The 24,106-nt window shown below is 40.5% G+C and overlaps 1 protein-coding gene across 2 annotated transcripts in view; it reads left to right on the top strand.

The window, feature by feature from the left end:
• The window catches only part of LOC131223933 (telomerase reverse transcriptase), a 181,059-nt gene that overhangs the window by 64,749 nt on the left and 92,204 nt on the right, over nt 1-24,106 (top strand). For both annotated transcript variants that reach the window (XM_058219533.1, XM_058219534.1), the window contains one exon: nt 21,555-22,898. In XM_058219533.1, the coding sequence (XP_058075516.1) occupies nt 21,555-22,898 (1,344 nt within the window). The remainder of the gene's footprint in view (nt 1-21,554; nt 22,899-24,106) is intronic.

Genomic DNA, 24,106 nt, shown 5'->3' with positions numbered 1-24,106 from the left:
GGATATAGATGTTGCTGTTATGCTATAATTAAGGGCTGTAATTAGGAGATATAGATGCTGCTGTTATACTGTAATTAAGGGCTGTAATTAGGGGATATAGATGCTGCTGTTATGCTGTAATTAAGGGCTGTAATTAGGGGATAAAGATGCTGTTGTTATGCTATAATTAAGGGATATATTGTAAGTAGGGAAAATGATTTCTATATAAGAAAAGGACCACTCGATTGAGGGTCATTGATCAAATCTGACATGGTATCAGAGCCACTCTCTACAACCTTGTCTTTGGTCTAATCTTCGTGGTTTTAGGCTCTGGTTTTTTGGTTTCTTGGGTGTGGGTTTTGGTTTGCAGTTTTTTTAGTGCATTTCGAGAGATTCTAGTTATGGCTAACAACTCCAACTCAGAAGTCTTTCAAACTCGGTTTACAGGGAAGAATTATGCTGCCTGGGAGTTTCAGTTTCAACTTTTTGTCATGGGAAAGGAGTTGTGGGGTCATGTTGATGGGAGTGATCCAGTGCCTACCGATCCTATGACGTTGGTTCAATGGAAGGTGAAAGATGCTTGCGTGATGACTTGGATTCTTGGGTCTATTGATCCACTGCTTATACTCAATTTAAGGCCGCACAGGACGGCTAAATTGATGTGGGAGTACTTGAAAAAGGTCTATCATCATGATCATTCCGCCCGGCAATTTCAGTTGGAAACTGATCTTGCTACCTATTCCCTAGGTACACTCTCTGTTCAGGAATATTTCTGTGGTTTTTAGAATCTTTGGGCTGAGTTTTCCGACATTGTGTATGCCGACGTGTCGGCCGAGTCCCTCTCTGCTGTTCATGCAGTCCCTGAAGTTAGCAAAAGAGACCAGTTTTTAATGAAACTAAGGCTAGAATTCGAGTCTATTCGCTCCAACCTAATGTACAGGGATCCTTCACCATCCCTTGACGTGTGTTTTGGAGCACTTCTTCGAGAGGAACAACGTCTTCTTACTCAATCTTTGCTTCCACAAGAGAATACTGTTGCATACGCTGCTCAAGGCAAAGGGAAGGTTCGAGACATGCGTACAGTTCAGTGCTACAGTTGCAAAGATTATGGGCATATTGCTGCCTATTGTGCTAAAAAGTTCTGCAACTACTGTAAACAGAAGGGGCACATCATCAAAGAATGCCCAACACGTCCTCAAAACCGACCTGTGAATGCTTATCATGCTACTGCTACTGGCCACACTTCGGATGGGGTAACCAGCACTTAAAATCTCGCTCCAGTGTCATCTTCCACTGCTGCTACACCTGCCCTTACACCAGAAATGGTGCAGCAAATGATTGTATCAGCATTTTCCGCTTTAGGGCTGCAAGGTAAGGGTACTATCCGTACTATACCCTGTCAATCTTGGCTTGTTGACTCCGCTGCATCCAACCACATGACCAGTTCTCCTGATATGCTTAGCAATGTTCGTAAGTACACTGGTTCTTCTAATATTCAAGTTGCTAATGGCCATCATTTACCGATTACTGGGGTTGGTGATATCGCACCATCACTTACTAATATTTTTATATCACCTGGGCTTTCTATGAGTCTTATCTCGGTTGGATAATTAGTGGATGATAATTACAATGTTCAGTTTTCTCGTGATGGTTGTCATGTGCAGGATCCGGTGTCGGGAAGGACAATAGCGAAGGGGCCTAAAGTTGGGAGACTGTTTCCATTATACTTTTCCATTCCTAGTATCATTTCTTTGGCTTGTACTACTGTCTCCAATAATCGTGAAGTATGGCACAAACGTTTAGGCCATCCAAACAATGTTGTTTTTATCTCATTTGCTGAATTCTGGTTCGTTGGGGAAAAAAGAATCTTCTTTGCCTCATGCTTTTCTTTTGATTGTTCTACGTGTAAAATCGAAAAAAGTAAGATTCTTCACTTCCCTTCTTCCGGGAGTAGGGCAAAGAATTGCTTTGACCTTGTTCATAGTGATGTATGGGGCATTACTCCTGTCATTTCTCATGCTCATTATAAATATTTTGTGACATTCATAGATGACCATAGTCGGCATACTTGGGTATATTTTCTGCGCTATAAGTCTGAAGTCTTTTCTATTTTCAAATCGTTTCTAGCATATGTTGAGAATCAATTTACCACTAGCATTAAGACTTAACGATCTGATTCTAGTGGAGAATATATGTCTCATGAATTTCTTGAGTTTCTTCATCACAAAGGAATTGTTTCTCACCGCTCGTATCCTTATACGCCTCAACAGAATGGCGTGGCTAAGCGCAAAAATCGACATTTGTTAGATGTTGCTAGGACCTTGTTACTTGCATCTTCTGTTCCTCTTAAATTTTGGGTTGAAGCTTTAGCTACAGTAGTATACTTGATTAATAGGTTGCATTCTAAAGTGCTAAATTTCGACTCTCCATTCTATCCTTTGCATAAACAGCACCCTAGCTTTCTTGACTTACACACTTTTGGCTGTGTCTGTTTTGTGCATCTACCTCCGCATCAACGTCACAAACTCTCTACGCAATCTGTGAAATGTGTCTTTATGGGATATAACTTATCTCAAAAAGGATTTGTGCTATGATGCTTATTCCAATAAATTTCATATATCTCATAATGTTGTTTTCTTTGAGTATCAATATTTCTTTCCTAGTTCTATTACATCATCTCCTGCAGTTTCTGTTCTTCCTCACTTTGATGATTTGATGTGCCCTCTTGAACGCTTCAAGCCTGGTTTTGTGTATGAACGCCGTCGACCAACTCTACCCCTTCCTGAGTCTAATCTGCCACCTGATCCCGTTTTACACCCTCCTCGACGATCTGGCCGTATTTCTCATCAATTGGATAGGTATGGTTTCCCTCATACCTCCTTCACGGCTACCTTATCAACTGTGTCGATTCCTAATTCTTACTCATAAGCTGATAAACATGAGTGTTGGAGAAAGGCTATGCAGGAAGAACTTCAAGCTCTTCAAGAAAATCTGACTTGGGACATGGTCCCTTGTCCTTCTCATGTCAAGCTAATTGGGTGTAAGTGGGTTTTTTCTGTGAAACTTCGGCCTGATGGGTCTGTGAATCGTTATAAGGCTCGTTTGGTTGCCCTTGGTAACTGCTAGGAGTATGGGGTTGACTATGAGGAGACCTTTGCTCCTGTCGCTAAAATGACAACGGTCCGCGCCCCGAGCCGAGCGGCAGACCAGCTCGTCGCCGTTCCGCATCTGACCGGGGCGCGTCGCCGGCCCCCATCCGCTTCCCTCCCGACAATTTCAAGCACTCTTTGACTCTCTTTTCGAAGTCCTTTTCACCTTTCCCTCGCGGTACTTGTTCGCTATCGGTCTCTCGCCAGTATTTAGCCTTGGACGGAATTTACCGCCCGATTGGGGCTACATTCCCAAACATCGCAGCCTCTCAGGGATGGTCCCTTTGCCAGATGGATGTAAAGAACGCATTTCTTCACGGTGATTTATAGGAAGATGTTTACATGACACCTCCTCCTGGCCTCTGCTCGTCATCAACGTCGAATGTGTGTAAGTTGAAGTGCTCTCTGTATGGTTTGAAACAGGCTCCCCAGGCTTGGTTTGATAAGTTCCGGGCTACTTTACTTCGATTTTCTTTCATCCAAAGTCAGTATGATTCTTCGTTGTTTCTTCGAATGACTTCTGTTGGTATCGTTCTTCTTCTAGTTTATGTCGACGATATTGTCATCACTGGGACTGATTCTGCCCTCATTGATCAACTCAAGCAACATCTTCATGATTCATTCCATATGAAGGATCTTGGTCCTCTCCGGTATTTCCTCGGTTTGGAGGTTCAGTCCGATTCCTCTAGGGTTTTCCTGCATCAGCATAAATATACGAAGGACTTGATTTCCTTATCTAGTTGGCAGGACTCCTTTTCAGTGGATACCCCTTTGGAAGTGAATGTCAAGTATCGACGTGAGGAGGGGGATCTCCTTCCTGATCCCATGGTGTTTCGACAGTTAGTAGTCTCAATTATCTCACTATTACACGGCCTGACATCTCCTTTGCTGTCCAGCAAGTCAATCAATTTCTGCAATCTCCTCGCCACCTTCATCTTGCCGCAGTCCACCAAATTATTCGATATCTCCGGGGTTCCTCTCACAGTGGCTTGTTCTTCTCTATTGGTACTCTTCGCCTTATGGCTTTTAGTGATGCTGATTGGGCAGGATGTCTTGATACTCGCCGGTCTGTTACCGGGTGATGTATGTTTCTTGGTGAGTCACTTATCTCTTGGAAGAGTAAGAAACAGGATCGTGTTTCTAAATCTTCAACCGAGTCCGAGTACCGTGCCATGTCAACAGCCTGTTCGGAGATTATGTGGCTCCATAGCTTACTTGCTGAAATAGGTTTTCCTCAGTCTACTCCCACTCCTCTTCATGCTGATAATACGAGTGCTATTCAGATCGCTACCAATCCCGTCTATCACGAGCATACCAAACATATCGAGGTGGACTGCCATTCTATTTGGGAAGCTGTTGATACTCGGGTTATCTCTCTTCCACATGTCTCAAGCGACCTTTAGATAGCGGACGTATTCATCAAAGCTATGACACGACTAAGTCATCAATTTCTTGTTGGCAAATTGATGCTTCTTGATCGACCAACATCAATTTGAGGGGAGATGTTAGTAGGATAGACAACAAAACTACCATATATTGTTGTACCATATATTGCTGTAATTAAGGGCTGTGTTTAGGGGATATAGATGTTGCTGTTATGCTGTAATTAAGGGCTGTAATTAGGGGATATAGATGCTGTTGTTATGTTGTAATTAAGGGTTGTAATTAGGGGATATAGATGCTGCTGTTATGCTGTAATTAAGGGCTGTAATTAGGGGATAAAGATGCTGTGGTTATGCTGTAATTAAGGGATATATTGTAAGTAGGGAAATCATTTCTATATAAGAAAAGGACCACTCGATTGAGGGTCATTGAGCAAATCTGACAGCTGTGACTCTAACCTAGATGCAACACAAAAATCCTATGCTAAACCGATGGTCTTTGATACCAAATTTGATGCTGGACACATGATTTAATGCTAGCATGCAACATGGAGATTATGAAAGAGTCTATAAAGTAATTCAATTAACAAAAGATGCTAACCTACCAAGTAATTAAGAGTAAACAATAAGAAATAAAATCTGATTTAACCTAAATCACATGGCCGCATGCTAAGAATTCACATAAATCAATAAAACTAGGACTGATGGAAGGATAGAACTTCCAATTTAACATAGGCACGTTCCACACTCAAGGGACAGATTTGTAGGTTTTATGATTAGGGTTAGGATGGGAAAAATCTGAAATTTGAAGAATTAGGGTTCGTGGGAATTGAGAGTTTTGGAATTAGGGTTTTTTAGAAATTGGGGAAAATTTAGGAAAGTTAGGGATTTTAGGTTTAGGGTTAAGGTTTCGGGGATGAAAGAAAGGGGTTTTGATATAATGATGGTGGGAAACCAAAAGGGGCAGGTGGGATTCACACGTGTGGCTGTATGGTGACACGTATGGCGTGAGAGGATGGGTTTAGGTCGGTTAGTTGGATCGTGGATGAGTTTGAGAAAGTTGGGTTTAGGAGAAGACGAAGATCTGGGATGGGGAGAATGAAGAACCTAAAGAAAATACCTGGATGGGGAAGAAAAGAGAAGGTGTAGGGGTAGATGGAAACCTCTCACATCTGTTGATGAAGATTAGCCTTGCACTGATCTTCCTTGTAAATCGAATGGAAGTATCTTCAAATCACATGAAGATGGGAGGAGAAAGCAAGAGCTTCTCTCTCTCTCTCTCTCTCTCTCTAATCACAAAATCCAATGAGGGTTGGATCTCCACCCCCTTATGTTAAGTGAAGTGGCCCATCGTCCAAAATTAGAAAACTAAAACATTTATTGTCAATCTTAACCATTAAATAAATTCGAAAAATAACAAAAAAAACATAAAGAAAGCGAGATTAGAGTCCAGGGGGCCCAAATCTAAAAAATCTGGTGGCCCGATGGCTTGATCGACAAGATCCAATGGTCAGATCGACACGAAATAGCAATCATATGAAAAATGATCTCCTAAGAAGCCCACATGCATCATCCCAAGATGGGGTTTTCTTGATGTATGTCTAATGCATGTGGGGTCTTCAAAATGGTCTGGTGGGCCCCATCTGGAACTCGTCTCCCATCCACAAAAAAAGTTGCGCTGATGTGGGTGTTCGTCTCTGTCTCTGGTATATCCTAGCAGGTCCTTCGATGTCCCCATCAACAAGTCTACAAGAGATTAAGAAGCTAACATCTCTTTTTCATTTCCATTTCCAAGAGCATACAAGACTTCAAAGATTCAAGACTCAAGTCTCTACATTCTCTACTACATACAATCATACACCCTCCCACACTTTCATTTCTTAATTCTTATTCTTATTCATCTCATTAGGTCAATAATCATAGTAATAGTAATATACTAATATTCATTCTCTAATCTCTAGTCTCTACATTCTCTAATCTCCCATACTTTTCTACATTCTCTACATTCCTCCCCCCCTCTCTCTCTCTCTCTCTCTCTCCCCCTTCATTCTCTACATTCTCTAATCTCTACATTTCTTTCTCTTTCTCTTACGTGCTCTAATCTCGCATTCATTCTCTATATTCTCTACATCCTCAACATTCTTTAATCTCTGCATTCTCTATTGTACTATTATTTGTGTTCTCTTTCAAGTGTTTTATTTTTTAACTCAAGTGTACAAACCAAACAAGACTACAAGTGTACATGGCTATAAGCTACAAGGTTCAAGAATCTACAAGTGCTGGCTTAAAGTACAAACTACAAACTATAAGATTCAAGAATCAAGAGTCAAGACTCTAGACAAGATTCAAGATTCAAGATTGTGTAATTGTGTAACTCTCTCTCTCTGTTCTCTAGTCTCTACAACTACAAGAGTAATTGTGTAACTCTCTCTCTCTCTAGTCTCCATAACTATAAGTGTAAGTAGCTCCCTCCCTCCCTCCGTCTCTCTCTCACTTTGTCTCTCTCTTCTCTCTGGTCTCTACAAGTGTAGGTGTGTAACTCTCTCTCTCTTTATCTTTTTAACTTACAAGTGTACAAGAATCATGTCTTCTTCCCAATCTTCATCTTTGAAACCCAAGTCAAATGACCCAAGTTGGAAGTATGTACACTATTGTAATGCTACTGAAAAGACTAACATAGTGTGTGAGTTAAGCAGGTTTTTAAGTGCCAGTGGTGTTGCACAACACAAGTAACACCTTGCACATATGTTGGGATCAAATGCAAGAGCATGTCTCAATATTACTCCATAAATCGGAAGGGAAATCATTGAGTACATGTATAAATAATCAAGAAAACCCAAGATAATGCCGTACTTCGAGAAGAATTTATGGAACAAGAAGCATATGAGAATATAGATATGGTTAATGTAGACAATGTTTGATTTGTCGGTATCGCAACTTGTTTCGCTAGCTGGAGATAAAGATATAATATCGTTATCACCGATAACTAGAAATGCAGGAAGAAGGGGAAACATGGGGATAACGGTGGAATTTTCAGTGAAACACATGCCTAAGTACACATTTGCATATTTAGGAATAAAAAATTGTAAAAAGAATGGATTAGATAATAAATTTTCATTTAATACGGCCCAAGAAGCATGCGCTGCTATAACAAATCACTCTAATAGTAACCAAATTGAGTTTATATAATACAAATCCAGCTAGCATACAATAATTAAGACACATAAAAGCAAATAAACTTAAAAGGTTCACATTTTTGGCCATCTTTCATCCCTACATGGAGTGACGAGGTGGCTCATAGTCATCATCCGGATTCCGTTGCAGTTTGGCGTAGTACTCTTGCCTAACATGTTGGCAGTATTTTCCTAGGTCATCCTCTGCTCATACCAATGGATGAACTGTCCTATGTATCTTTGATACTCGTCCTCCTCGAACCATACGAGTATGCCTAGGCATCGGTAGTGTGTGACATACATTGACGACATTGGCTGAGTAGGGTCTTAAGGGAACACATCGAGTCCAACCCCGACTCCCTAATAGTGTTGTCACTAGTCATATGGGTACCTTGAATGTCCTCCTGTTGTAGGGCCATAACTGGAAGAGCTATTTGTTGGCTGCCCATACCCATGGGTAGACAAGTGTTACTGAATGTCGAAGCCGCAATGTCCATACCCATGATATCCCCCATGTGCATAAGGTGGGACGGAGGTGGAGCTTCCTTGCTCTGAACTGATGTCCATAGATGACAAGCTGCGTGCGAGAGGGTCAGCCGCAACGTGTCAGGCTTTCTTCTTCGAACGACGCTTGAAAATGTGTGGGCTTTGATACTCTCACCCTGGATGGTGGACGAGATCCACGGTCCTCTTTTTAAATGGCATGGTCAAAGTATTGCTCCTCGGTGAACTGGCCAACTGATCACAGGCTCTGACCTGTCGTGTACCCCCCACCACTGCCACCTTCGCTCCCAATAACACCACCTACATCAGTGTCAGTGCCTCCGTCCCCTCCCTCATCACCACTATCGTTATCGCCATCGTCCCCACAACCAGTGCTGAGTAAGGATTGAGTCTCATCATCATCACTCACTACGACTTGATCATGAGGAGGGTGCCAAACTCCTCACCAACAGATCAAATGAGTCCGTATCTACCCTCTGTTGGCTTACTATTTGATCGACATTGATACCAAGAGAAGTTGCTCCATTGGCTACCTGTGGAGCAGGGCCTCCCTTCGCATCATCTAAGTCATCTAACTTGACTGACTGATAAAGTGGGTCTTCAACATCGCCACCTATCTGTGCCGTGGTACCTACCACAACAGGTCAAGAGAGTTCGGATTTGCCTCCATGTTTCGGTCTGGCCGCAATTGCCTCTCTTAACTTCCTATTGTAATGGCATAAATGAGCTTATGCAACTTCTCATATGCTAGCCTGCTCCTCTTACTAGTATGTATGAGTGACCATGTGCTCCGATTCCTCTTGCATGGTCAAGGCGATATGGTCTGAGTGAGAACACAGATTGCCAATAATTGCAGTGCAGGTGTGTCGCCTCCGTACATCACCCACCACTCGCCTATATATCCTCGAGGAGCTTGTTTTAGTTTGAAGTTTAAACGGGCAATGTAGTTACCTAATTATATACCATAATACATAAGTAAATAAATTGAAATGCACGATATCATCGTTTTTGTCGATGCTTTTGCTAGTGCGGATGAGAATGTACCCCTAGCATCCCTAAATCGCAACAACTGTAAACACAGATTCACAGGTCACCATTTTTAACCACCCATATTTATAGAGACTAAGGAAGAAAATTTATTTTACCAAATTTCTGGACCACAAAAGTTTTGGATCAAGGCATTAAGCTGATATTTGTGTTTGCCCTCCATCCAGGTCTGTGTGACCTTATGAACAACTTGGATGGCAAACTAAACATCACGGTGGACCCTACAGTTTTTAATGGTATGTATTCAATGATCATTGTTTCTTGTGGTGTGGTCCACCTAAGATATGGATTTGTATTGTCTTTTGTCCCGTGCCCTAAATGATATGGCAAAACGAATGAACGACGTAGATATATAACTCATACAATGAGGTGGGTGGTGGGCCCCACAGAAGCGGCCACAAGTAGCAACTAGCAATTGCCAACTTAAGAGGAGCGGATTACATGTTTCCTAGTAACATGTTACTTCAGAGGCACAGATTGGGCACTACCCTCACCAGGACCTAGCTAGAGATGGACGGTCCTATTAGGGGCTTTGTGGGCCCACCATAACTTATATGTTTTATCCACACTGCCCATCCATTTTGATAGGTCATTTTAGGCCATGAGCCCAAATGGAGGCAGATCTAAGGCTCAAGTGCACCACGCCACAGAAAGTGATGAAGCCCTTGGTACATTAGGAAGTACTATATCATACTCAAATTTTCCTCTTATATATGTAGAAGCCTTTTCATAAGGGGATATTCTAGAGTTGCTTTTTACAAGCTTTGTATTTGTGAGTTGAGTGATTCCTCTCTTTTTAGGTGAGTGATTCCCTAATTCCTTGGGTGAGTGAGTCCCCAAGCTATCCCTTGTTGGGTGAGCAAGTCCCCAAGCTATCTCTTGTTGGTGAGTGATTCCCCAACCCCTTGGGTGAGTGAATACCCAAGCTATCTCCTCAAATTTATTTTTTTTTCATTATGCCTATGTACTCTTGATCTAAATTATAGCAACAAAGTTTTTCTTTCCTTCTCTTTATTGCATTTCTTTGGGTTCTACATCAAGTGATATTAGAGGAAGTTCGATTCTTGGATCCGGCTTGTTTTTGTTATGGCAAGAGGAAGAGGAAATCGGGCTGAAATGATTGCTTTAATTCAAGATGTCCACCGTTTTGAAAATATTAAAGAATTAAGGCATGCCAACAACAATCTACAACACATGATGGAGGAGGTTTTGTGAAGACTTGCCGCACAAGCTTCTACGAGTATTCCAATTTATGATGAAGATGAAGATGCTTATGATGTGTTTGATGAAATGGTCGAACCGATTAAAGGTAACAAATAACACATGGAATTTGACAACGACGAGCAGATTTATGATGAAGATGCCTATGAAGTATTCGATTAAATGCTCAAAACAAATAAAGGTGGAGTGAATGAAGGTCACACGGAATTTAATGATATTGAGCCGTTTTATGACAAAGATGCCTATGAAGTGTTTGATGAAATGACTGAACCAAATGGAGGTGGAGTGAATGAAGACCGTACGTGATTTAATGATGACGAGCTGACTTATGACAAAATTCTCATGAAATGCTTAATGAAATGACTAGACCGAATGAAGGTAAAAGTCTTGCTATTTCCAAAGTTTTGGCCGTTCCTCAAGTACCCAAAGACCATTGGCTAAGTGTTTTGCGTGAAGAGAAGCTATATGTTAACCTCAAACAATACTTATTCATGGTTGACAATATAGTCTTTTTTTGATATGTTGTCTCATCTCAAGGCATCTTAGTAGATGAAGAGAAACTCAAGTGTTTAGTGACCAACTCCAAAATCGGTTATCAAAGTGTGATGCTTCCAGAGCCTAACAACATTATACCAACGGTTTGTGAATATAGGGCAAGATGCGTATACTAAATATCTTTTCCGACGGAAGAACATGCCTCAATATAAAGATATTTGGATCAATGCTGAGGAATTATGGGATCCCGATGAAAGAATGTAGGAAAGATTTACTAAGATGAACTCGTGGACAAGTTCTTTTTTTGGGGAGGAGATTGATGTAGCCCTTGGTACACTAACAAGTACTCTATCATACTCAAAATTTCCTCTTATATATGTGGTAGTCTTTTCATAGGAGGGTATTCTAGAGTTATTTTTTCCAAGTTTTGTATTTGCGAGTTGAGTGATTCCTCTCTTGTTAGGTGAGTGATACCCTAATCCCGGGGTGAGCGAGTCCCCAAGCTATCCCTTGTTGGGTGAGTGATTCCCTAACCCTTGGGTGAGTAAGTCCCCAAGCTATCTCTTGTTGGTGAGTGATTCCCCAACTCCTTGGGTGAGTGAATCCCCAAACTATCTCATTTTTTCATTTTCTTTTGACCTATGTACTCTTGATCTAAATTATAACAACAAAGTTCTTCTTTACTTCTCTTTATTGCATTTCTTTGGGTTCTACATTAATAAGCCGTGCTAACAATAACGCTCATTGTTGAAACCTTCGAAGGGCCCACCGTGATGTTTATTTGCAATCTAAACTGTTCATAAGGTCTCGCAGACTTTGATGAAGGGAAAACATCAATATTAGTTTGATCCAAAACTTTTGTGGCCCCCAATACATTTTTAACGGTAGGCGTTCAATTCACATTGGTTCTTATGGTGTGGTCCACTTGATCTTTAGATTGCCTAATTTTTGGGCTCATGCCTTCAAATGATATGTTAAAATGGATGGATATATGGATAAAACACATACATCATGATGGGCCCCACAAAGCCCCTAACAGGACCATCCGTATCTATCTAGGTCCTGGTGGGGGTAGTACCCAATCTACGCCCTTACTTTAGTGTGTGTTACCCTTACCATGGGGCCCGCCTTGATGACTTGTATATATTCACACCGTCCATCAGTTTTTCAGCCCATTTTATGACATGGTCCCAAACATTAAGCATATCCAAATCTTAGATGGACAAACCATAAGAAACAATGGTGATTAAACGCTGACTACTAAGAACTTCCTAAGGCCCACCATTATGTTTATTTGCCATCCGACCCATTGATAAGGTCAAGTTGACCTAGATGGAGGGAAAATATAGAGATTGGCTTGATGTAAAACTTTTGTGGCCCACAAAATGTTTTCAATGGTCATTCACTGTTGTTTCCAGTGGTGTGGTCCATGTCCACCTGAGATTTGGATATGATTAGTATTTTAGATCAAGTCATAAAATGAACTGTAAAAACGGATGGACGGTGTGAATGTACAAAAAATTCATCAAGGTGAACCTCACATGGTAAAGGTAACACCCACTAAGCTTTTAGCATTAGTAGTATGTTTATTTTTAATATTTCATCATTTTGCAAGTAGTGTATTTGTACATTAAGTTGTAAGTTGAAATTGTAATTTAAAACTTGAGTTCCATTATCAATAAAATTTCTATGTTTGAAGTTGTTCATAATTAAATAGATTATAAATTGTATTTGTACATTAAATAGCTTGTTGATGTACTTCATTGCTTAGTTGATTGTATTTCTCTTAAATGAACTTGAAATAAGTAAAATAAGTTATCTAATCAGTTAGGGAAGCTTCCCCAATTTTCTTTTTCTTTTACATTTTAAAAATTTCCTGCAATTTTTCATTTAAAATTTTTTTTCTGAAAAAAATAAAAAAATACATATGCGGTTGCATATGTGATTATGTGATCTCATATGCCCTGATATATCCCACGATATATCTTATATCCCACTTGTGCGATACGAAACACACAGGTAGTGCTGATATATCCCACATGTTCGATCCGGTGAGCATTTTCAATTTCCAATCCCCTTTTTTAGTTGAAATTTTGTTAAATTAGTATCAAATGTTTACAAATCCATTGGTTCTTCATGTTTTGCATGAAAAATCATGGAATTGGAGCTTTGATGTCGATAGCCATTGGTTATTCATGTTCTCCATTTTATTTATTTATTTTTTCCAAAATTTTCCTTCAACTAGTTGTCAATTGAGACTAATTTCACAATATTTAGTATTATGTGATGAAATGATCATCACATACACTCTAATTTCGAAATTTGTATGTAGGTGGTCCATTGGGGAAAATTCGAAAATTTCCCAATTTTCCCAAATTGCTTACAATGTTGTACTCCAAATTTGAAATCAAGCATGCATGAGGGCTGATCTACTAATTTGTTTAGTCTTTGTCAATTTTTGAGAAATCAAAATAATTTTTTAATTAAAATTAATAAAATATTATTTTTTTCTTGAAATTTTCCTTCAACTAGTTGTCAATTGAGACTAATTTCGAAGTATTTAGGAGTGCTTGATGAAATGATCATTAGATGCACTCTAAATGTTATGCATTTAATTTGAATATAGTTGCATTAGTTCAGACAGACAACACATGGTTTAGGACCATATACAAAGGAAACATATTATGTGCACTTCGTTTTTGAGATGTAACGATTTAAAAGTGTGTATTAAGGTCTTTTTTGACAATCCCTAAAGTTTCATTGAAAAATTCAACCATTTCCCCAATATTTCTCCATGTTTCCCAAAAAGTGTGATAAATTACCCGATACAAACGATATATCCCGTGCGATAACCGATATGTATATATCTCCCAAAGATGCGATACGTAACGTGATACCGATATTTCGAACACTGGTTCTAGATTGAGAAGAACAAGACAATATTTCATCTCTACTGGACTTCTATATGAATAGTGAGGGTATATTCTCAAGAAATATGGTCATCAGGCATAGGACAATGAAATTGTACAGTATGAATGTCTTAGCAAGTATGTCTAAGTAACTTAGAAATAGTTTCTTACAATTTACAGAGTCTACTATACTTAAATTGTTCCAATTGACTAGTGGGTAGTTTATGCAGTGGACCCGAATAAGAAGGTTCCAACATTAAAGAAGCTGGCCATGAAGATTCTTGGACCCATGTTCTGCTATCGGTTGCGAGTGCAGCTAAAGCACATTCGTGGCGATAAGTTTGGCCATTCACTCTTTTATGTTAAAGTTTGTGAAAAATCTTGGAGTTATGCAGTAAAAAGTTAAAACTAAGTAAGCTGATGCACTTAATTTAATGTAGATTAAAAAAAAAAAGAAGGAATCATTTTGAACAAAAGAAGCTCAGAAACTTGGTCTTCTTCCAATACAAACCAGAAGCTGCAAGAATGATTCCAGGCTAGGCAACAAAAGCCTAGTTTCTATAATACCATCTGTGTAGATCATTTGGCTGCAGATAATCAGTGCCTCGTAAAGACAGAGGACCTGGTCTTTCCTGGCAAGGACCTAACATGGGCCCAAATGTCATATTCGGATTGGCCCCTTGTGGGGGGGGGGGGGGGGGGGGGGCGGTATTGAAGGAGGAGATGATTAAGATCAACCATTAGATGTTGATGAAGTTCTAGTGTATATAAATGATTAAGAAACAAAAAGAAGCATACATCAAACATGAAGACGACTTTGATGGCAATGACGACGATCATGATGGTGATGATCAGATGCCACAATGGCAATTGAATCAATGTATATATCATTAGTAGTATGTTTATTTTAATATTTCATCATTTTGCAAGTAGTGTATTTATACTAGTGTTGTGAATAGCGTTGTAGCGTACACTATTTAGTGTAGCGTTCTAAAAACGTATGTAGCGTTTGGAAATAGCGGTTTCCACTAGCGTACACTACACATAGGTAGTGTACGTCGCGTATGCCTCAAGACTGGTAGTGATGGCCATCGTGCGATGCTGTGTCCTTAAAGCTGTGGAGTAGCACTGACGAGCTATTTGTTGATCTCTTTTGACTTGCCCGACACCGTGCTCAGTCGAGAACTTCATTGTAAAATGGTATGTCGATACTACTACTCGTAGAGTGTTGAGAGGTGGTCGTCTGAGGATAACATTGTAGATGAAAGGGTAGTTGACCACAAGGAAGTCAATCATCATCATCGTCTGATTTTGTCCCTCTCCCGTGGTGACCAGGAGTAGTATAGATCCCTCGGAGGTGACTTTGTCCCTTGCGAATCTATGCAGAGGAGTTTTGACAGGTCAAAGTCGGGACCTTCCGACTCCCATTTTATCGAAGGCGTCGGCAAAGAGGATGTCGGCCGAGCTACCTTTGTCCACCAAAATCCGAAACACTTTGTGGTTGGCTATGGTCATGGCCACCACTAATGCATCGTCATGGGGGTGGTGGACACCTTAGGCGTCCTCTTCGGTGAGGGTCAGTTCCTTGGGGACCATCTTTTGCTCTTTCGGAGGTCGGGATGTGAGGTGGACTTGATGTTCGGAGCTACCGTTGCTGATGATCCGAGCATGAGCTTTACATGCTCGGTTCGAGTCTCCTCTTGCGGACCCACCAAAGGTGTGGATCTCTCTTATAGCCTCGTTATTTCTGCCATCGCTGGGCTGCTCGTTGTTCCGATTTGACCGTTCTTCCCTTCTATCGACGTATTCCCGCAGATGTTCGTTGCGGATGAGGGCCTCGATCTCTTCTTTAAGGTTGAAGCAGTCGCTAGTGGAATGGCTGTGGTCGCGATGGAAGTTGCAGTACTTTCTTTTATCCCGCTTGTCGGCGTCGATCTTCATTTGGTTTGTCCATTTAAGGAGTCGTTTGTCCTGAACTTCCATGAGGACTTGCTCGGGCGAAGAGTTGAGGGGAATGTAGGAGCGAAATCTGCTCTTAGGTCGTTTGCTCGGACGTTGACCCCTGGTCGGATTGTTGTCCCTCCTACGTTTGTTGCCGTGAGCGGATCCTTGCTCCTCTTTAGGTCGTTTCTCCCTAGTTGAGCTTCCTCCATTCCTTGTGGCTTTTCGTGAGCTAAAAAGTTCTTCGGCATTAGAGTACTTCTGAGCTCGGTTGAGGAGATCGGCCAATGTGGTTAGGGGATTCTTGCCGAGCGTGAAGAGTAATCTCCCCTCGTTTAGGCTGACCATCATAGCGGCTAGGGCGATCTAGTCTAAATAGCCCTCCACTTGCATTGCTTCTAGGTTGAAGCGTTTGCTGTAGTCCTTCAACAACTCGTTCTTCTTCTGAGTGATAGCGAGGAGGAGAGTTGTTGGCTTCAACTTTTCTTTGCCTCCAATGAAATTAGTGATGAAGGTTTTGCTGAGATGCGTAAACGAGCTGATGGATTGCGGTTTCAATTGCCGCAACTACTTCTAAGCTACTCCTGATACAATTAAGGAGAATGCTTGGCACATTGCCACGGTCGAGGCACCATGGAGCTCCATCCACGCCCTGAAAGAACTAGACACTCGGCTGGGTCAGTGGACTCGGAATAGGGAGTAATTTAGGGCATCCTGAATCTGGGCGAGAGCTGAGCTTGCATGATATTGTCGGTGAATGGCAGTTCAGTCTCCTCCAGCATAGCTTCTTTCGAGGTCAGAGTGTGCATGCTATAGGCCTGTCTTATTTCGCCGATCCCGCCTTGTAATTCATTGAGCTTGGACTCCCAAGGGTCCTCGTTCTTTGCCACTGTCTCAGGAGCGACCACTGTTTCGGGAGCTTTACCATGCCTCTTCTTCGCCAACTCATGGTGTAGGTCGAAGGCAACCAACGCAGCAGTATCCGAAGCGTGGGAGGGCGCATGTCTTGGTACTTCACAGGCCTGCTTGCTCCTCCGGGAGCAGGCAAGTGCTTGTGATGGTGCTAAAACTTCAATGGCTACTAAGCGATAGCTTCCTCGGCCCCTTGGTCGGGAGGAGGGATCCGTCGCTCTAGCATTCGCCTTATCTGATTGATTTTGCTAGTTAGTGCCTCAACTTGATGCTCTAGAGAGATAAGCCGACCTCGCTGGTTCCGGGACCGCTGCACTGTGCTCGTGGGTGAATCAGCTTGAGGTTGGGAAGATGAGTCCCGATGGTCCATAGACTGTTCTGGCAGCGTAGGACTGGGTTCAACAACAATGGTCTGGGCTTTCTTTATTCCTTTCGCCATTGTTGAATCACTGTAGAGGATGAGAACCACTTTTAATGTCGTTCCCATAGACGGTGCTAAACCGTTGGTGCAAAAATCTGGACTTCCTCCTTAGACCACCCATTACTTGTAAGAGAAGACAAATGGAGACCCTTGCTGCTGCAGGGGACCCTCCAATGCCAAAGTCGGACAGGCAAGCTAGGTCTTGTAAAACATAGGGTTTTTGGGAGTGTAAGGTTGTGCGTACCTTTCACCATTAGAGATGCTCCTATTTATAGCTGGAAGGGGGCAATAGCGTAGAGGGCTATTTCCCTAGTTAGTAGGTGCGTGTCATAGAGGGAATCGTATCCTGAGCATATCGTGGTGATCTTCCGAGATCTTCGGCAAGATATCGGACAGTCCCGTGTTGCAATTGTCTCCCGAGATCCTCGACTGAGATCTCGAGTAGATATCTTTGATAAGATCTGGACGATCGGAACCAGTAGAAACATGTAGTAGGAGGCTGAGGTTGAGAGTCCAAGGTGGCTGACATAGGCATTCTGAAGGGTTGTTTGCCGACCTGGATTCTCTAGTGAGCCATGGTTGAGTTTTCCCTCGGCACTGAGCAGATTATCGACCGACCGACCTGCCCTTGGGAGTAGTGTTCGAGTATTGAGAGCAAGCTCCTTTCCTTAGTAGAATATAGATGAAATCGGGGATGACCATTCTCTTCATTTTACTGTGCGGGGTAGGGCTTTGCCGGGTGTAGCAGCTCGGAGTATTGTCTCGTAGTAGGCCATGCTTCAAGGGCTCTTCCAAAGAAATGATCCGAGTAGAAACTCGGAAATGTATGGGACCGTGGAAGAGCCCAGTGTCTGATGGAAGCGGGGGTACTTCATCTTCTGGTAGCCGAGCTCGAGGGGTAGGCCATTTCCTCAGTAGTATGTTATCGCTTTTTGGCCGTTGAAGAGCTCCTTGGTCGTGACTAGTTCTAGTTGTTCTAGTTGATCACATGACGAGCACAGAGGTCCAAGCTGACCTCTTTTATTCGGTCAGTCTATTTTTACCCATAACAGATTGCATTAATTTGAGGCTAGTTTAGGGCATTGAATGGTCCCCAAATCAGCCCTCGAATCGACAACAATATTTACCCCAATTTAATTTAATTTAATTTTAAAGATCTATCGGGGAAAATGATATCAAATTGTTAGGTATATGAATTACATAATAGGACACAAAAGTCGCTAAACTCTATACATTAAAATGAAATGTATGTGAGTCACAGAATATGCAATGCACTAGCACTATAAAAAAAAAAGTAAAACTTGAAAATATAAGATGTTTTGGTATTACATTTATTATAGTAAATTTATATAGATATTATATAGTTAGAAAACTAAATATAAAAGGTTTGCAGTTAATTGCAGGTTGTCAGGTTCATAAATCCATCAGATAGCCCGATATAGCATTCTCACCAAAGATTGGACTGGTACACTAGCATAAACATGTTCAAAATTATAAATGAATGTATATTTGGAATATTTATAATTTTTCAGATTTTCTGAATATTTTTCCAGATTTTTTTGGAGCAATGAAATTTTTTTTTTTCTTTTTGTTACAGGGGCGTATAGCCCGTTACACTGATTCAGCGTATCCTTAACGGTGGGCACCGTTACGCTCACCGTTACCGCTACGGAACACCTTGGTGTCAAATTGATCCTAGTAATAGTGCTCGTATACATGTGAACAGTCACACTTCCGTGTGAAGGGCATAGCCAACATTGAGCATGATGGTGGAGATTAGTCCATCCCAACTTGTTGGTTCTACATCATGTAGGATAGCCACAACACTGATCTTGATTAGCCTAAATTCGTTTAAGTGGTTATGGATTTTGGGGTATTCAAGAATGATATATCCACAACTCTCTTGGTCTCATTGACCATTGTGTCCGTTACACTCTTTCCCCATGGGACCCACTAAAGAGACCCCCTTAGTGAACCTGATGGGGACATCATGCGCATGCCCCCCACCCTATGCACATATTCAAAGAGGAAGCGGGCCCCACTTTCGATCTGGATCGACGACGACATTTTTGGAGGGTCTCACAGTTAGGGGCTGCGTATGGGGCTTTGGAGTGGACCCGATCATCACATAGATTCTACCATCGGATCTCATGATCGTGGCCCACTACTTTAGATGATCTAGGATTTTTAGTTTTGATTACTTTTGTTATTAGAAACTTCATGAACGGGTTTGATTGCTTAGTATTTATTTGCTTTAAGTTTTGGTATTAATGCGCGTACATGGCGCAAAGGTAAAATCGTCTTTTGGGGTTTAGGGTTTTCTTATAAATAAAGCAGCCCCATGTAGGTATTGGAATGAAGTTTATGAATAAAATTCTTGTGTTTACTTTCTCTCTATCTCTTTGGGTTGAAGAATCAAATTGGGTGCGAAACCCTCTCTTCCTTGAAGCACTAACTACTTTGGTGTGAAGCCACACCTGTTCCAAATCACCCCCACCTCTTTACACCCTACATCCATCCTCTTCTACATCCCTTCCATCTTCAGATTCACCCTCTCTCATACCCAAGTTCTCTTCTACAGCAGGGCACAAGCAGATTTCATATTCTGGCCCATCTAAGGGGCTGAAACTTCGGCGGAGTACTACGCACAAACTGTGCAACGGATCGACATGAAATTTGGCATGGTCCTACCCTGGCCGATCGTAGCCTAGAAGTTAGTTTCTGACTTTGTGGGCCCCACACACGTGTGGACGGTTGGACACGCACGTGCGCCTAGGGCCATCTGCTGTCCAGCACAGGTGACTCATCTCAGGTTTTGTTTTCCTCTATTTTCCTTCTCTTTAGACTTAAATCAAACCCCTTAATCCAGATCCTTAACCCTAAGAGTCCCAAATCCTAATTATTCCCAATTTTCAAACCCTAGATTTTCCTGTAAATTGAAACATGGTGAATCTCTTGAATTGGGGAACAATCCTTTGCAAGAATGGATGACTCTAACAATCCTTTGGGTTTGTTTGGTTTATAATTTTAATTTGATCTAGCCCTAAAATTGTGTAGGCTTGGACCCCCATAGATTTCCCCTTTTTGAATATTTGATTGTATGTAGGATGTGGAATTTTGTGATTGTTTAAAATTAGTATAATCTAAAGCTTGAGCTCTTGCATGTCATATTTAATTTCATGTTCTGCATCAAAACCTTTGTAACCCTCAAATGTAAAGCACTAAGTTTCACACAATTAACATAAGTGAGGTAAATTTCCATTCATCAAAAGGATTCATAGATAATCAATATACAATCATAGTAAATAGGTTGGCTTTCCATGGCATGCATATCCTACATGGTTTTGTTGATCCATGGCCAAATCAATGGTAAGGTCTTACTAAAATCCAGATTTGCATTTTTATTTATTTATTTATTTATAAATCTTTAAGTCAGATTAGTGATCTGTGACACATGCAACAGTCATATTTAACCAAGATTTTATACGTGTTTTATGTGACCCAATCATCAGTCAGATCTGTCTTGAAGTTTAGATCTTAGATTTTACACGATCTCCATGTCGGATTGATGATTGTGTCCCAATAAATGCTCCTTCTGTGCCCCAATTTTTTTATTTGCATTTTTAGGCACTCTTCTAATCAGATCAGTGATCCATGACCCGACCTATGCCGAAATTCGTCTAACTCAAATTTTGGATCTATGTTTTTACGCGATCTTCAAGTTGGACAGCGATCCATTGGTCAATAACAATTAGATCACCCCAAAATTTCAGATACTGTTTTACATGGTCTTCAAGTCAGATGGTGATCCATGATCCCACTGAGTTGTCAGATCTGCGTCAAATTTTGAATCTGCATTCCTAAGCAATCTTCAACAGGGCATGGTGACTGTTGGTAAGATTTTCTGTAAAATTCAGACTAGTGTTTTTGAACGAACTGTAAGTCGGACTTGTTATATGTTTTCAGATCTTTGTCTGGATTTGTCACATGGACAGATCCTATGATTTTATTCTGTGGTCTCTGTTCAGATATGTCATTATATATGCATGAGAGGTGGACATTCTTAGTCTTATGATGGAGGGAGATAAGCAAGATGAAATATCCTTGCTATAGAACAAATGGATGGCTAAAATGACTTTGCCAGGCTGGCCAGTGTACAAAACAAATGGATGGCTAAGTTGAACTTGTCCAAGTTTATCCTTTAGCTGTCATTTGTTTTGTACATTCTAGCTACCTGATGCAGGGACTCGCATGATGAGTGGGACAGGGCAGCACATCTAGTGGTTTGTCTTCATGGGTGTGATTTGGCAAATATGCATAAGTATGTGCTCTTATTTACATATCTCATAGTTAATGTCAAAATCTGCATAATTCTGTACTTTCATTTCTCTCTCATAGCTTATATCTTGGTTTCTTTCCAGGAACGTGAAATGCATATGAAATTATCATTGTTTCGGGTGCTGACACGAAAGAAAACAAATACTGGGTTGAAGTCAGTGAGTAAACTTTGTTTGAGAAAATCTTATGGCCATGTTAATATACAGCAGGAGGGATCTCCTTTGGAAACTTCCAGACTCTATCATAATCAGTTGAAGCTAAGCAGATCTTATTGTAAACACAAACAGGTAGTTTCATTTATATGGGCTGCTTGCAGGAGTATAATTCCTCTTGATTTACTCGGGTGCAGTTCTAATTGGAGAGCTTTAAGAAGAAATATTTCAAAGTTTGTCCAATTGAGGAGATATGAAAAAATCTCTCTCAACCAATGTATGCATAGATTGAAAACATCATTTTTTCCGTTGCTGTCGAAAGTAAGAGTATCTTCTTCCTGCATGTTTAATCTTTCAATGAAAGATGAGCTTGGAAAGCGTGCAAATATGTTTGAAGGAAACAAGAAATCAGGTGATGCCAAAGCTTTTCTGAGAAATAAGCTTTTTGAAAGTTGGATTTTTTGGTTGTTTTCAAGTCTAGTGATTCCCATCATACAATCCAACTTCTATGTCACGGAAAGTGAAGCTGGAAAACAAGATATATTTTATTATCGGAAGCCAATTTGGAAGAAACTAATGAAGATGTCTATTAGTTGTTTGAGGAAACGAAATTATCGCTCAGTGGATCTTGTTTCTTTCAGAAATATCATAAGGAAAAGATCGTTTGGTTTCTCAAAAGTTAGATTTCTTCCGAAAGAAAATGGAGTAAGGCCTCTAGCGAATCTTAAAGCACCATCTAAAATATTGCTCCCTGTCCAAGGGGTTTCTTCAAAATGTTGTTCTCTTCGGGTGGATAGGAAAGCAGGAGTCAGACTCCAACCGGAGATTCCCTTGAATGAATGTAAGCTTATTCATTTCAAGTCCGTGAATTCAGTTCTTCGTGAGTTATTTGTGGTTCTAAATGGAATAAAGGCAGAGCATCCATGGGAATTAGGGTCATCAGTGTTCGATTATAATGACATATACAAAAAGCTGTGCCCATTTATTATTGGTTTGAGGAATCAATCCATGACTATGCCGAGGGTGTTTATTGTCATTTGTGATGTATCCAAGGCGTTTGATTCAATTGACCAGGATAAACTGCTCAGCGTGATGAAATGCCTCATACACAACAATGAATATCATGTAAAAAAATATGCACAAGTTTCCTGCACGAAGAAGTCATTGAGGGTCCATTATGAGCAAGTATGTGTTGAAAGAAGCAGTGTCACTGATATAAAAAAATTTGCGCCTTCTGTTCCATTCCATTCATCAAACTGTGTTCTTGTTGATCAGGTATTATATTTGAGAGTTATTTAATGCTGTTGAAGTGTCCTAGTTTTGTATTGGTTTCTTTCAACATATTTAAAATAGGCTGATATTCATGCAGTTTAATCACTTCTGCAGTTATTTCTTCGGCTAATTATATATGGCTTGCATGTCATATATCTTGGTTTCTTAGTGTTAATTTTCAATGTGTTAAATAACATCTGTTCATATGCTTCAATTAACATTTGTTCATTCATACAATTACATAATTATATTTGATTTAAGAAATGATCTAGTGCGTTTTTGTAAGTTTTGCATTGCATCTTGCACTTGGCTGCCTATGCACATGCACCATCTAGAGGATTCTTGATCCTGTTTCATACAAATATCCTTAACATGGCTCATCATCTCTTATTTTCTGTATATCTTCAATTATGGCTATTTTTGTGCAATTTTCTTTAATAAGATTAGTCTATGAGGTTCAAGGCATGCCATAACGATATCAGTTGGCTTAATGGTCTACACCGATGCCATTACGCCCCTGTAATGATTATTATTATAATATTCTAAATCCCAAATATTTAGCGGATTCCAAATATGTATTCTTTTTTGTAAACCATGTTTATGATGGTGTAATGGTCCACTCTTTGGTGAAATGTTGTATTGGCTTGTTTGATGATCTTAAGAACTTGGTAACCTTGATTTGACAACAACACTCCTATATTTAATTTTCTAAATATCTAATATCTATGATAAATATATTAGCTTGAATGTAATACTAAATATCTCATTTCCAAGGTATTACTATTACCTACCTCAGGTACATCGGCTAAATTGGTCCAAACTTTTGTCCTGTCCTTTTAATTGTCATCCTTAAGAGAAAAAATAGTATTTTTTGATGAACTACCCTGTGTGAGTTTCGTAATTTGATTGTACCTTCTTTGATGGTTAATTAGAGGAGTTACTTTAAGTACAAGTTGAGTAGTGTGTGCTTTGTGAGTGGTGTACAAAAGACTTTGTGTAGAAAAGTACTTACCTGAGGAAGAGGGATTCTAAGTAAAAACTCACTACAAATCGATCACCACTAGAATGAAAATCTTGCTGCCTATGGTTGCTCAACCTCCATGTCCATGTTATTATTTGGCTGTAGTAGTGGCACCGGCATACCTTGTGCATGTCCACAATAGCCAGAATTGGGTGCATATCCATAATAGCCAGAATTGGGTGCATATCCA

This window comes from Magnolia sinica, chromosome 13 (genome assembly GCF_029962835.1).
Source record: "Magnolia sinica isolate HGM2019 chromosome 13, MsV1, whole genome shotgun sequence".
NCBI lineage: Eukaryota > Viridiplantae > Streptophyta > Magnoliopsida > Magnoliales > Magnoliaceae > Magnolia > Magnolia sinica.
This window is presented reverse-complemented; position numbering and strand designations above follow the sequence as displayed.